At 43.7% G+C, this 15,191-nt stretch overlaps 1 protein-coding gene across 3 annotated transcripts in view; it reads left to right on the top strand.

The window, feature by feature from the left end:
* The window catches only part of FCGBP (Fc gamma binding protein), a 64,073-nt gene that overhangs the window by 47,015 nt on the left and 1,867 nt on the right, over positions 1 to 15,191 (top strand). For all 3 annotated transcript variants that reach the window (XM_081334456.1, XM_081334457.1, XM_081334458.1), the window contains 5 exons: positions 1,611 to 2,173; positions 5,123 to 5,681; positions 7,704 to 7,897; positions 10,221 to 10,598; positions 12,242 to 12,526. In XM_081334456.1, the coding sequence (XP_081190582.1) occupies positions 1,611 to 2,173; positions 5,123 to 5,681; positions 7,704 to 7,897; positions 10,221 to 10,598; positions 12,242 to 12,526 (1,979 nt within the window). The remainder of the gene's footprint in view (positions 1 to 1,610; positions 2,174 to 5,122; positions 5,682 to 7,703; positions 7,898 to 10,220; positions 10,599 to 12,241; positions 12,527 to 15,191) is intronic.

Raw genomic sequence — 15,191 nt, 5'->3', positions numbered from 1 at the left:
CCAACCCCCGGCTCAGACAGGAAACCCTATTACCATTTCAGACAATTGGTTGTTCAGTCTCTTCTTAAAAACTTCCAGTGTTGGAGCATCCACCACTTCTGGAGGCAAGTTGTTCCGTTGATTAATTGTTCTAACTGTCAGGAAATTTCTTAGTTCTAGGCTGCTTCTCTCCTTGATTGGTTTCCATCCATTGTTTCTTGTCCTGCCTTCAGGCACTTTGGAGAATAGCTCGGCTCCCTCTTCTTTGTGGCAGCCCCTGAGATTGGAACACTGCTATCATGTCACCCCTTGTCCTTCTCTTCGTTAAACTAGACTTACCCAATTCCAGCAACCATTCTTCCTATGTTTTAGCCTCTAATCTAGTCCCTTGATCATCTTTGTTGCTCTTCTCTCCAATCTTTCTAGAATCTCAACATCTTTTTTATATCATGGCGACCAAAAGTGGATGCAAAATTCCAAGCATGGTCTTACTAAAGTGTGATAAAGTGGTATTAACTCTTTGTGTAATCTATTTCTCTGCACACCGCTGGCTGATATTTCAATGACTGTCCACTAGGACTCCAAGATGCCTCTCACAGTTACTGCTGTTGAGCTAAAGTGCCTTGAGAAATTTCAATAGTTAATGCAACTCGGGTATTTCAGCTGAATTGGATTGGAGCTGCTATCTATGCTGATCACCTGACCTAGAGGTTATGATAACTACAGTTATGCCAAAGATTATTTTTGTAATATTTCTGTTCATCAGTAAACTGCAAGCTGAGTGGCTAAAGCTGCAGGTGATCTTGTTCTTTAAACATATTTATGAGAACTTATAATACAAAACTATCTCACAGAGGCAATGAATATGATTAATTAATCTTCTGCCAACATTAATCTCTCCCATAGTGCTTGATGGAAGAGTCTTCTCTCTTTTTAATCTAACCACCTCATCTATGCTGGATTAAATGTTGATCCAGGAGCTGCATATGGCTGTAGTTTCCAGACTTCACATTGAATTCCTTGTCACAAAATGAAGAATATTTCAGCTTCATTTCTCTGTGCCTGTTGAGCATAATCCATTTAAACTTTTGCTGTTGACATTGGTTGTAAGGACTAGGTTCACCTAATATAGGTAGTCCTTGAACTTATAACAGCCCATGTAGTGACTGTTCAAGGTTACAACGGCGCTGAAAAAAAGCAATTTTGACCAGTAAATATGACCATTTTTCACCCTTACCAACCACTGCAGCATCCCCATGGTTACGTGATCAAAACTCATATGCTCGACAACTGACTCATGTTTATGATGGTTGCAGCGTCCCGGGGGAGGGGGGTGTCAGAAGATCCGCTTTTGAGACCTTCCCACAAGCAGAGTCAATGGGGAAGCCAGATTCACTTAACAACCGTGGCACTAATTTGAGAAGTGCAGTGATTCACTTAACAACCATGGCAAGAAAGCTCCTAAAATGGGGCAAAGTTCAATTCACAAATGTTTTGCTCAGCGACAGAAATTTTGGGCTCAGTTGTGGTCATAGGTTGAGGACTATCTGTTCAGTTCCGCTGTGGACAGCATAGTTTGCTCAAACGCTCTGATCCTTTGCTTGATCATCTCCTTATTTTTCCTTATCTAGCTCAACCCTGCCCAGTTAACTCTCAGTATGAACTTTGTGGGACCCGTTGCGCTGCTACCTGTGAAAACCCACAGCTTCCCCTGATGTGCAAGGCACCTTGTGGTGAAGGTTGCATCTGTAATCCGGGGTTCATCTTGAGCGGGAGCCAGTGTGTCCCACTCCGGGAATGTGTCTGTGAATTTGAGGGCGTCTTCTACAAAAAAGGAGAGGAATTCTTCTCCAATGTTTTCTGTCGGAAACGCTGCCGATGTATGGAAGATGGAACGGTTCAGTGTCACGACTTCTGCTACGATGAGGACTTCTGCAAAGTGGTGAACGATGTCCCAGTTTGTTTCCCCAGAGAACCGGGCACCTGTTATGTCCTGGATGGCTGGAATTATGTCACCTTTGATGGTGTGCAATATTTGCTGCCCGCCCTTTGCTCCTACATACTTGCCCAAAGTGACGAGCGGCACAAATTCTCCATCGTCCTGTCAGCTGGAACTACCGGCATCGAGGAAGTCAAGATTCAGGTTTCTGGCTATGATGTAGTTCTTCGAAGACACAAAGCCTGGGAAATTCTGGTGAGTCTTTTCCGTGCCAAATATACAGGAAAGGGCCCCAGTCAATCTTCCTTTGAGGTTCGATTTTTTTTTATTAGTTTATCAAAGTATAAAATACAGAAATACAAAGAAAAAATGAAAACAGTGGGGAAAGAGGGGAGGAGAAGGGAAAGAGGGAAAGAGTGTATGGAAAGGGGCAAAAGGAAAGGCAAAATCACTGACTTTTGACCCTTTTTTTGCCTCAGTAGAATAATGTAATAACAAACAACTAATAATATATACTAGCCATTTCTCATAACAACAAATCTATCAAATCGGCAAAACCCAAAATGGGTCCCCATCGATTTTCCTGATCGTGGGGAGGAAGGATCCCAGATGATTTCTCCCATAAGGTTTTTATGGAATGAAACAAACTTGGATAACTTGGGGAACTCATCAAATTTGCAGACGACACCAAGCTGGCAGGAATAGCCAATACTCCAGAAGATAGGCTTAAGATACAGGAGGATCTGGACAGACTCTAACACTGGGCACTATCTAACAAAATGAAATTCAATGGTGAAAAAAGTAAGGTTCTACATTTAGACAGGAAAAATCAAATGCAGAGGTATAGTATAGGTGGTACCTTGCTCAATAGTAGCAACTGTGAGAGAGATCTCGGAGTCCTAGTGGACAATCACTTAAATATGAGCCAGCAGTGGGCTGCAGCTGCTAAAAAAGCCAACACAGTGCTAGGCTGCATTAACAGAGGGATAGAATCAAGATCACGTGAAGTACTAATACCACTTTACAATGCCTTGGTAAGGCCACACCTAGAATACTGCATCCAGTTTTGGTCACCACGATGTAAAAAAGATGTCGAGACTCTAGAAAGAGTACAGAGAAGAGCAACAAAGATGATTGGGGGACTGGAGGCTAAAACATATAGGGAACGGTTGCTGGAATTGGGTATGTGTAGTTTAATGAAGAGAAGGGTGAGGGGTGACATGATAGCAGTGTTCCAATATCTCAGGGGCTGCCACAAAGAAGAGGGAGTCAAGCTATTGTCCAAAGCACCTGAAAGCAGGACAAGAAGCAACGGATGGAAACTAGTCAAGGAGAGAAGCAACCTAGAACTAAGGAGAAACTTCCTGACAGTTAGAACAACTAACCAGTGGAACAACCTGCCTCCAGAAGTGGTGAATGCTCCAACACTGGAAGTTTTTAAGAAGAGACTGGCCAGCCATTTGTCTGAAATGGTATAGGGTTTCCTGCCTGAGCAGGGGGTTGGACTAGATGACCTCCAAGGTCCCTTCCAACTTATTATTATTTATCTTGTAAAAACAAACTCCTCTATCTCTTTCTAACTGGGTGCGTGACATACTGTAGATTAACCCTGCCATCCTTTACCTCAACAAGGTGCTTCTCATGGAGACATTGAGCTCCTTGTTGTGGAGATGGTTGCATTCGCTTCAACAAGCTGCTTCTTGTGCTTCTGGGACTTCTTCTGGCTCCTGGCATGCTGGATGAGTCCTTTGAACAATCTGGAGCAAAGTGACCTGCCAACGTGCCTCCCATTTTAGGAGCATGTGCGTGGGAGGGAGGGGGGAATAGCACATTGTATCACAAAGTGTCTTTCAGTGGGTACTTTGTGCAAACTTTCTTTCAAGCAAAGCACTCCACACACCTTTCAGAAGTTAGCACATATTTATTCTAAATGCAGATTTGTTTTACCCATGTTGGCTTGACCCCTAAAGGAGAAAAGGATGAGCGGTCATGTATTATAATAATAATAATAATAATAATAATAATAATAATAATAATAATAATAATAATAATAATAATAATAATAATAATAATAATAATAATAATAATAATACAAAGACCTACAAATAGAACAATAGATAGAACAAATAGATAACAAAATACGAAGATCTACAGATAGAAATAGAACAACTGTGGCAAAGGCAAGCAAGGGGAGTACCAATAGTAATAGGCGCCTTGGGTGCAATCCCAAAACAACTGGAGCACCACTTGAACACCATTGGCATTAACAAATTCGCCATTAGTCAATTGCAAAAGGCGGCCTTACTAGGAACTGCTTCTATTCTGTGACGATATCTGTAATACCATCAAACATCCACATCTGCCTATCGCAGGTCCTTGGTAAGGACTCGATAGGTAGACAAAAATGCCAAATCCAGTCTGAACATCTGGCTGACTATGCAAATAACAACAACAACAACAACAACAACAACAACAACAACAATAATAATAATAATAATAATAATAATAATAATAATAATAATAATAATAATAATAATAATAATAAGTTGGAAGGGACCTTGGAGGCCATCTAGTCCAACCCCCTGCTCAGGCAGGAAGCCCTATACCATTTCAGACAAATGGCTGTTTAGTCTCTTCTTAAAAACTTCCAATGTTGGAGCATTCACCACTTCTGGAGGCAGGTTGTTCCGCTGGTTACCGTAATTATTCTAACTGTCAGGAATAAGTTTGCAACCTTCCGACAAGCAAGGTCAGTGGGGAAACCAGATTCACTTAACAAACCAGGTTACTAACTTAACACCTGCAGTGATTTACTTAACAAGTAAGAAGTAATAAAGGTTGTAAAATGGGGCTAAAGCCACTTAACAAATTTCTCATTTAGCAACTGAACTTTGGGGCTCCGTTGTGGCTGTATGTTGAGGATTACCTGTAGTTCATTCATTCCAGTGGTGTGGTGGCCTAGTGGTGAAGATGCTCACCTTCCACATGGAAGATTCAGAGTTCAATCCTAGGTACAGACAGATGTTTCCCTGCTTGGGCGCAAAGAAAAAAAATATCTGCTGCAAACTCTGCATAGGCATCTGGAAGGGCATCTGGCTGGTAAATTCTTAGCTCCATCCAATCACACCAACTCTACCCTGAATAGAGACAAAATGCAAATAGATACACTGGACTCAGTCTTGTTTCTTGCATCTTGTTGCCCAGGTCAACGGAGAGCGTCTTCGCTTGCCAGCTGACTTTGGAGATGTCTCGGTGAGACAAGAGGGAAAAGTTGTGCTAGTTCGTAGCAATTACGGTCTGCGGGTTTATTACGACCACAACGATTTGGTGGCAGTATCTGTACCTGGTACCTACCAGGGCCTCCTGAAAGGGCTTTGTGGCAACTTCAACAAGGACAAGAATGACGAATTCATCTTGCCCAGTGGGAGGCCAGCCCAGGATTTGATTGAGTTTGCAAACTTTTGGAAAATTGAAGGTGGCCAATGCTTGGAAGGCTGCAAGGATAAATGCTCTCCTTGTGACAGCAGTCTTGAAGCAGCATTCCAAGGCAACGAGTACTGTGGCTTGATCCAAGTGGCTCCAGGTCCATTCAGTAGATGTCATGCCATCGTGAACCCAGAGCCCTTCTTAAAGTACTGTGTGGCCAGGATGTGTTCCAGTTATGGAGCGACAGAATCTCTCTGCCAAAGTTTGCAGGCCTATGCAACAGCTTGTCAAGTGGCTGGGGCCACCATTGATGAATGGAGACCTTTTACCCATTGCTGTAAGTCAAGATGGAGGGTTTTCACGTGGTGCTTACCTACCCCTAATGTTTAATCCAATCTTCTAAAGAGCCAGAGGCTTCGTTTGCCCAGCATGATAATCTAGTACTTTCCAACTTAGTAGAATTTTTTTTTAAAAAAAGGCTTAGCATGTAATAGGAACCCTCCCCATTGATTTATTCATGATTTTATTTGGCCTAAGTCCAGTAAATGAGTCAATACAGTAACCAGCCTTGGAGAGCTGTAAAATGGAGGTAGAGAGGTGGTCCCCTCTTTTAAAACATGGTGATGTCATTGAATAGATGAGACTATGGTTCCAGGGATTGTAGAGGTTTTGTATACCATGCTAATATTGGGGTGTTTTTTTTGTTTTGCTACAAAGAGAGGACTTTTTAAACTCCATTTCCAGGTAGTTGATCGCTGAAATTTGGCAAGGTGGTTTGAGAGAGTGGAGTGGGGATAATAAAAAGTGTGTGTGTGTGTGGGGGGGGGGAAATCCGAGAGCCATCTGTGAATCCCAGGGCTGAGAAATGGCCATAAAACATGTGAAGAAGCAAACCAGTATGCCTGGGTGTGTTTGTGTGTGCCTTCAGATCAGTGCTGACTTCTGGCAACTGCCTTACTAAGCCCTGCAGTTTTCTTGGGAGGGTTTTTCAGAAGTGGCTTCCCATTGCCTGCTTCTCGGGGCTGGGAAGGTATGACTGGCCCAAGGTCATCTTGCTGGCTTTGTGCCGAAGGCAAAACTGAAATTCACAGTCTCCTGGTTTCTAGCCTTATGTGTTAAATACTGCACCAAACTGACTCTCTATAACTAGCTGTGAGATTATGGGGAAAAGTGTAAAAAGCAGCTTGCAATGCTGCAAACGGCTCTCCAGAAGCGTTTCGCTAATAGCTTCCAAAGGGCAGCTTCTGCTCATACCAAAGAGAGACCTTTTGTCAGGCTAATTTCCTTGGGGGGAGGTAATGATCCTATCCATCCAAGCATAAAGAGACAACTCTGCATGCCACAGTCCTAAGCTTGGACACACAGGTACATGTATACCTGCGCTTTAAAGTTCTTAAAATAGGCATAGCCATATTTTAAGTTGCTGTTTTAGGACTGCATACCCAAAACAAAAGGACACTTTCTTTTCTGGACCATGGTAAGTTCACACTGGTCTTACCTGCCACGGGAACCCTACTACTATGGATGGCGAATTGAACTATTACGGCATGTAAGTCATGGTTGGTGGATGATTCTAGGGCTTATTCAACAAACTAAAGTTAGCTACAGTATGTAAAGTATGCAGAGGGAGACTACAAGGAAATGATCAAACAATTCATTCTGCACGAATAGTGTCAACATTTAGGTCAGTGTTTCTCAACTGTGGCAACTTGAGGATGTGCGGACTTCCACTCCCAAGATTACCCAACCAGTCATGCTGCTTGGAAGTCCATCTTCAAGTTGCCAAGTTTAAAAATATTGATTTGCACTAAGCAGACATTATTTTCTCCAAGAGCTGTGGTGGCGCAGTGGTTAGAGTGCAGCACTGCAGGCTATTGCTGCTGACTGCCGGCTGACTGCAGTTTGGCAGTTCGATCCTGACCGGCTCAAGGTTGGCTCAGCCTTCCATCCTTCCGAGGTCGGTAAAATGAGGACCCAGATTGTTGGGGGCCATAATAGGCTGACTCTGTAAACCGCTTAGAGAGGGCTGTAAAGCAGTATGAAGCGGTATATGAGTCTAAGTGCTATTGCTATTGCTATTATGGAACTGTCCAAAAGGCACGTACTCTAATGTCTCCTAAGTGGGATTCTGGAAGAAAATAAGGAACAAGAAGCCTATACAGTTGGATGATGATGATGATGATGATGATGATAATGCTGATGACATGCCACAGTAAATTACGAGATGTTGGCTGGAAAAATTCATTCCTCATTTTTCGTTTCTGCTCTGACCCTAACACTAACTCTCCATAGAAAAAAAGGCTTCAGGTCTCAAATCCCTTCTACTAGCTTCCTCATATAATTGAACTTTACTCCACAGCTGCTCTGAACTGCCTGCCTGGCACCCATTATGAGCCTTGTGTGCGGAACTGCAAGAGAACCTGTGCAGGAAATCTCGTGTGTGTGGATCCGTGCGTCGAAGGCTGCGTCTGCAACGTGGGAACATGGGCAAACGGAGCAGCCTGTGTGAACACAGAACAGTGTGGATGCTGGTTTGATGGGAGACTCATCCTGGTGAGAAAGCTTTAAAAAAAACCCAAAAACAAAACAAAACAAAAAAGTTTGGACTACCCCTCTCTCCCAGAAATCAACTACTGTCCTTAAATGGAGAGTTCCAGGGATAGGGTGGAAAATATTAAAGTGTCAGTCATGGTGGGGTGATTGAAGCTTTGACTGTTTTATTTATTTATTTATTTATTTATTTATTTATTTATTTATTTATTTATTTATTTGTTTGTTTGTTTGTTTGTTTGTTTGTTTGTTTTATATACCGCCCTTCTCCCGGAGGACTCAGGGCGGTGTACAGAGCAATAAAGTAAGAATACAATAAAGCAATAAAGTGAGAAAATTTTAAAACCCAAATCCATCAAGCCTGGGCAATAACAGAATACACAGAGCTGTAAGGGACCTTGGAGGTCTTCTAGTCCAACCCCCTGCTCAAGCAGGAGTGTCAAACTGCCGGCCCGCAGGCTGGATGCATCATAGCAAAACCGTGCCCACCCCATTGCCGGCAATGGCAAAAAAAAGTCACGATATGTCGCGACACGTCACGTGACGTTGCGAGTTTGACACCCCTGCCCTATGCCATTTCAGATAAATGATTTTCCAGTCTCTTTTTGAAAACCTCCAGTGATGGAACACCCACAATTTCTGAAGGCAAGCCGTTCCACTGGTTAATTGTCCTCACTGTCACAAAATTTCTCCTTAACTTCTCCTTAAGGTTGCTTCTCTCCTTGATTAGTTTCCATCCATTGCTTCTTGTCCAGCCTTCAGGTGCCTCGGACAATAGGTTGACCCCTCTCATCTTTGTGGCAGCCTGTGAGATATTTGAAATGCACATGCAATATGTATTTTCAAAATGGATGGAGATCGGTTCACACACCATGGTGACCTAACTGGACACTTTTGCCCATATCCTGTGCCCAATCCTGGCCAAAAGTGTCTGGAAGGTATAGTTTAAAAAAACAAAAAAAAGATCAAATAGTGGCCAGTATGGTATGACCAATATAAGACCCAACTTTGACTTTTGTTAAACTGTTCCCGGAGTTAAACCACATAGCAATCTAAAAATTTCCACATCTGGATTAAGAAAGGAAACTGTATTTAATGAATCCTCTGTCCATCTTGGTTAACTGATTGGTGGGCAACCCATCGTCTTCTCTTGCTACTAAGCATGCTTGAGTTAATTCAGATTTGTTTCTTTCGTTCTTTGTTTATTCATTCATTTATTCATTCAGATGGGGGTTGGGGGAAGGGCCAAGGGTTTTATTCCATTCTTAAGCTTTTTCAGCTCTGAAATTTCTCCATGCATGTAACCACCACAGCAGACTCATTTTGGCTTGATTCCTCTCGTAACTCACCACCTGAATTTGCTATTTTAGGAAATGATACCACACTCTGCTGGTTATATTGCCCTTGGAGCAGTTTCATAGCAGAGCAATAAAAGAACTGAGCCACAAACAACTCTTATGAATGATGGCGGTGATCATGCTGTACAACAGCCAAAGTATATGGACTCCATAAATGGAATTCAGTCTTTTTGCTCTGATTTCAAGAGCCGCCTTTCAACCTGAAGCACATTTTTCATCCCTCATGTGCAGAATAAAAGCTACAAATGTGTGAATGGTGGCATGCACACACACACACACACACACACACACACACACAGAGAGAGAGAGAGAGAGAGAGAGAGAGAGAGAGAGAGAGAGAGAGAGAGAGAGAGAGAGAGAGAGAGAGAGAGAGAGAGAGAGAGAGAGAGAGAGAGAGAGATGCACGTACGTTTTGCTTAAAATTTAATGGAAAATTCAGTTCCCTGGATAGGAGTATTCAACCCAAAACATTGGTGCTTTGCAGCCATCTGCATATCCAACCCTGATGATTTTTCTGCATTGCCATTATATCTTCATTTTTCTTTCTTTCGGTCTCTTTCCAAATTGGCTGAACTCATAATTTTGAGTAATGCACGAAATAATAACGCTGCCCCGATTGCCTCGCTTTTATTAAATTACATATTGCAGATGGTGTTTGATGTTTACAATTGCTTCTGGTTGATGTCAACCATGTAATTTGGTAACATCTTGAACTTCACCCCCCTCCATTTATTGTTGCTCATAATCTTATTATTCTTTTGGCGATGCTCTTTCTTGAATTGTAGAAAACAAAACTAATCCTTGCTTTTTAAAAAAAATAAAATAAAATAATAAAAGCTCATAAAACAAAAACAACTCAACCCATGTGATAGAAGTCTGCATATATTCTCCTCGCTGGAGAATATGAAGCTCCAGTTTCTAAATAATGGGAGGCTGTTTTCATGGGGTGTCTTCTTCTCTTTCCCCAGCAAGGGGAGACATACATCACTCCGGACTGTAAGATGCGCTGCACGTGCCAAGGCCCTGGCGAGGTGGGCTGTCTCCTCTACGGCTGTGGAACTGGTGAAGCTTGCGGAGTGAGAGATGGGCAACGTGGTTGCTTCCCCACTGAAGGCCGCTGCATAATGATACCAGGTCAACATTTCTCTTCCTTCGATGGCCTGTCTGGAGATGTAGTTGCTCCTGGAGCCTACCAGCTGGCCTCCCTTTGCGACACCCTCTCCGACGATTGGTTCCGCGTCATAGTTAGAGTCACGTCATGTCCGCCTCTCCAAACGACCACGGCCACCTTGTACATCTTCTTCAAAACTTTATTCATTACGATGAATGACCAGAAAGAAGTTTGGGTAAGTGGAAACCAAACCAAGGAAGGGTCTCTCTTAATGACCTACTAACAATTACCTGTTTTAGGTAGTCCTCAACTTATGACCACAGTTCAACCCAAAATTTATGTTGCTAAGCAGGACAAGTGAGTTTTGCTCATTTTACGACTTTTCTCATCATGGCTGTTAAGTGAATCACTGCAGTTGTTAAGTTGGTAACACGGTTGTGAAGTGAACGTGGCTTCCCCAGTGACTTTGCTTGTCAGAAGGATGCAAAAGATGATCACGTGATCCTAGGGCACTGCAGCCGTCATAAATATGAGTCAGTTGCCAAGTGTCTGAATTTTGATCATGTGACCATGGGGGAATGCTACAACGGTCATAAGTTTGAGAAACAGTCCTAAGTTACTTTTATCAATGCCGTTGTTGTAAGTCAAGGATCCCCTGTACTTTAGCCCTTCATGGGGACTCCTGCAAGGGTAGTTGTGTAATCTAAGACATTGTCACAGTTTACCTTATCTCGGAACACAACCGAGTTGTTCTCTACTGTGCAAGTCAAACCCACATTGCATTGTGGGGAAGGGGGCAGGGATGGTTTGCTACCACAGAAATCATAGTAGCCTGGGGGTCAGGTAAGATGATTCTAATGTTTGTGTACGGGGTTCAGAAAATAGCACTAGCAATACCACTTAGACTTTTATACACACCCCACAGCACTTTACAACACTCTCTGGACCGTTTACAGAGTCAGCACATTGCCCCCAACAATCTGGGTCCTCATTTTACTGACCTCAGAAGGATGGAAGGCTGAGTCAACCTTGAGCCCCATCAGGATTGAACTTCTGGCTCTGTGCAGAGTTTGCCTGCAATACTGCATTCTAACCACTGTGCCATCACAGTTCCTGGTAGATAGGGTAGGATAAGAGGATAGGGAGGTTTAGCTAAATGCCTTGTTCTCCCTTTTGCCTGGACATAATGTAATGAGCAGTGGAGGGAGACTGTTGGGTGACCAGGCAAGGCTTGGTGTGTTAAAAAAAACCCTGGCCCTGTTTTGTCTCTGATCCCTTGGGTCTGGTTCTGCCTAACGTTACTGCAGCCATTTGCAGTAGTCACCCATTTTGTGAGAATGGTGTAGCACATGGGTGTCAAACTCGTCACGTGATGTGTCGTGACATATCGTGGCTTTTTTCACATTGCTGGGTGGGCATGGCCTCTGTATGATGCAACTGGCAGTTTGACACCCCTGGTGTAGCATGTGCTAAAAATCCCAAATGTGCCCCCTTAATTTTATTTATTCATTCCATTTCTATAGCTGCCAACTCAACTAAGTGAGTCTGGGTGACTTAATTTCCAAAGATTGACCAACTCGGATCTATGGCTCTTAACAATTAGGTCTCTGTTGTTGTTTTTCACTGTTTTCTCTACTGGTACCTGGGTTTGAGAAGATCCTTAGTGCTACACACTGCAGTTGATAGAGAATTATAGCAATTATGATCCGAAACCAACTACAAGCTGCCAAGTAGCCTGCTCCTGTTCTGCAGATAAAATCCCATCAAGCTTGCATAGTTTCCATTCTTAACTTAAGCCTTTGGAGGAGAATTTTGCACCACTAGATATTTTCCCTGCCTCTCCATCTAACTTTGCTGGTCTCTGCTCGTGTGTTCCAGGTGAATGGGTTGCCGGTGAAAGTCCCACTCCAGATCACAAACTCAGTGAAGTTTGACTTGACCGGTGATGTGATTGTCCTGCAGACACCTCAGGTTCAAATAACATTTGGTCCAAATCGCAGAGTAGCTGTATCTGCCATCCCAGCTTTGGCAGGGAAGATGTGTGGAGCGTGTGGAAACTTCAACGACACACCGGTGGATGACTTGAACGGGCCAGGCGGAGTGGATGTCAGCAACCTTCCAGAGCTCTTGTTGTCCTGGATGGCCAGAGATTTTGCTTCGCTGGTAAATGGGTTTTTGATTATTTCTCCCTACGGATTCTTCCCGCCCTGTCTCCCAGGCTAGTTTACTAATAATAAGGCTTTGCTTGAATTAAGGGGAGGCACAATGGCTCAGTGGTTAAGGATGCTGAGCTAGTTAGCTGGGAAGCTGACAGGCCAGCTTTGAGACCCAAACGGCGCGTGATGGGGTGAGTTCATGTGCTGGACCCTGCTCCTGCCCACCAAGCAGTTGGAAAGCATACAAATCTAAGTAGATAAATAAGTACCGCTTTGGTAGGACGAACAGCATTCCATGAACCTCGGTTGGTGGTGGGATTCAGCTAGTTCGCACCAGTTTGGCAGAACCGGTAGCTAATTTTTGGTTGCCCAGGCCCAGAAAGGAGTTCTGGAAGTGGCATCCACACAAAGAACCGGTTGTTCACATATTTGAATCCCATCTCTGGCCTTGGTATATAGCAGTGATGGTGAACCTTTTAGAGACCGAGTGCCCAAACTGCAACCCAAAACCCACTTATGTATCATCGGGTGCTGGGTGGGCGTGGCCCATTGGGTGGGCGTGGCTGCAGTGGTAACAGCAGACTGGGTGGGACTAAAAAGTTCAAGCAATCAATTCCAACTTTGCAAGATCTTTTTTTTCCATGAAAAGTTGAAATTGATTGATTGAACCTTTTTTTTTTTTTGCACACGGTGGTGGAGGCCTAAAGCAAAAAGGTTTTATAAAACCCAGCTGAAGGCCTAGGACTGGGGTGACGTTGCACGTGCCCACAGAGAGGGCTCTGCGTGCCACCTGGGGCACATGTGCCATAGGTTCGCCACCACAGGTATATAGTCATGCTGGCCGCATGACCACAGAAGCATCTTCGGACAATGCTGGCTCCCTCAGCTAAGAAATGGAGATGAGCGCTGCCTGCTGGAGTCAGACCTAACTGGATAAGAGACAGCTTTACCTTTCCTTGAACTAAAACAGTCAGCTGAGCCATCATCTTCCTAAAAGAACCGTTGACTTGAAACCAGAGAGCTGGGCTGAGGGAAGAACATCCATTGACATTTCAGTGGCTTTTTATGACCTTGAAATGCAGTGAAGGAGTTTGTGGTGATCCTTTTCCCACTTAACGTGTTGACGCCTTTCTCTGGCTCTTCGCTATTGCCTCCAAGGGTTTCTCCCCAAAAAATGATGCTCTGATCTAGCATCATTACCTAGTGGTATCTGGAAGCGGAGAATGAGGGGCCGTTAGTGTTTGACGGACAGAGCTAAAGCTTCTGCTGCCCTCATCGCAGGAGAAGGCGATGCTTTCATCTGGGAACCATTTGTCACTCACCAGGACGTTTCCCCTCTGAAATAGATAACAACATTTTATTCTGTTGTAAATCATGAAACTGTAAATGTACCAGAGCGAATGGCTGGAAATACTGGAGTCTGACCTCCTGGACATATTTAACAGAGTTCAGATTTATACGCATTCCCTTGCAGTGAAACAGCTTTGATGTGTACTTTAAGTCTCCCAGCTGCTCCATCCATTTCAGAGGAAGTATCAGGGTTCCTGAAGGGTCTCCTTCTGTTGACATGAATGGGGGAAAAAAACAAACCCACCCCCGCATGCATTAAAGTTCTGGGCGGCATAGGTGGGAGTTTGCAGGGGGAAGATCATTCCAGAAAGCAGGTGTCACAACTGAGACGCATGTCTCCTGGTCCCATCAAATGGCATTGTGTCAGGGAAGGAATATGAAGCACGTTCAGTCTTTTGAAGGGTATAGGGTGAGTATCAATAGTAATATCTGCAAATAACCTAGTCCTGCACGATGCAGGGCTTTCTAGGTGGTAAACAGACTTTGAATTACCAATAAAGGAGAATATTTGTAGCTCAAGGTTGAACTGAGGTATCCTTGATGCTCTCTAAGGAGGAAACCACATATGCTCAACATTGGTAGGACAAGCTACTGTATGTAGAGTAGAGTAGAGTAGAGTAGAGTAGAGTAGAGTAGAGTAGAATAGAATAGAATAGAATAGAATAGAATAGAATAGAATAGAATAGAATAGAATAGAATAGAATAGAATAGAATAGAATAGAATAGAATAGAATAGAATAGAATAGAATAGAATAGAATTATGAAAGAATGGAGTGGAATAGGATAGCATAGCATAGGATAGCATAGGATAGCATAGCATAGCATAGCATAGCATAGCATAGCATAGCATAGCATAGCATAGCATAGCATAGCATAGCATAGCATAGCATAGAGCTGGAAGGGACTTCCAGGTCTTCTAGTGCAGCCCCCTGCTTAAGCAGGAGAACTAGAGCAAACTACACATCACTTGCACTGATAATGTTATCTACTAGGGCAGGGGTCAGCAACCTCAAACAGTGAAAGAGCCACTCGGAACCGGTTCCCTCACAAAAGGAAAAACTGGGAGCCGCAAAAAATATGTGCGCATGGACGTCCATGCGCACATGCGCAGAACAAGGTTTGACTGAAGAGTAGAGCCAAGGCAAGATATGCACCTACCCTGCATATTTGAATTGATTGGTTGAACTTTTTTAGTCCCGCTTTTTTTTGGGACTGCATATGGCAGAGGACCGGGAGCCGCAGGAAACGGCTGAAAGAGCCGCATGCGGCTCCGGAGCCGCATGCGGCTCCGGAGCCGCGGGTTGCAGACCTGTGTACTAGGG

Source organism: Vipera berus (genome assembly GCF_964194415.1).
Source record: "Vipera berus genome assembly, chromosome: 9".
Taxonomy (NCBI): domain Eukaryota; kingdom Metazoa; phylum Chordata; class Lepidosauria; order Squamata; family Viperidae; genus Vipera; species Vipera berus.
The sequence above is the reverse complement of the archived record's forward strand: the minus strand, read 5'-3'. Positions and strand labels throughout refer to the sequence as shown.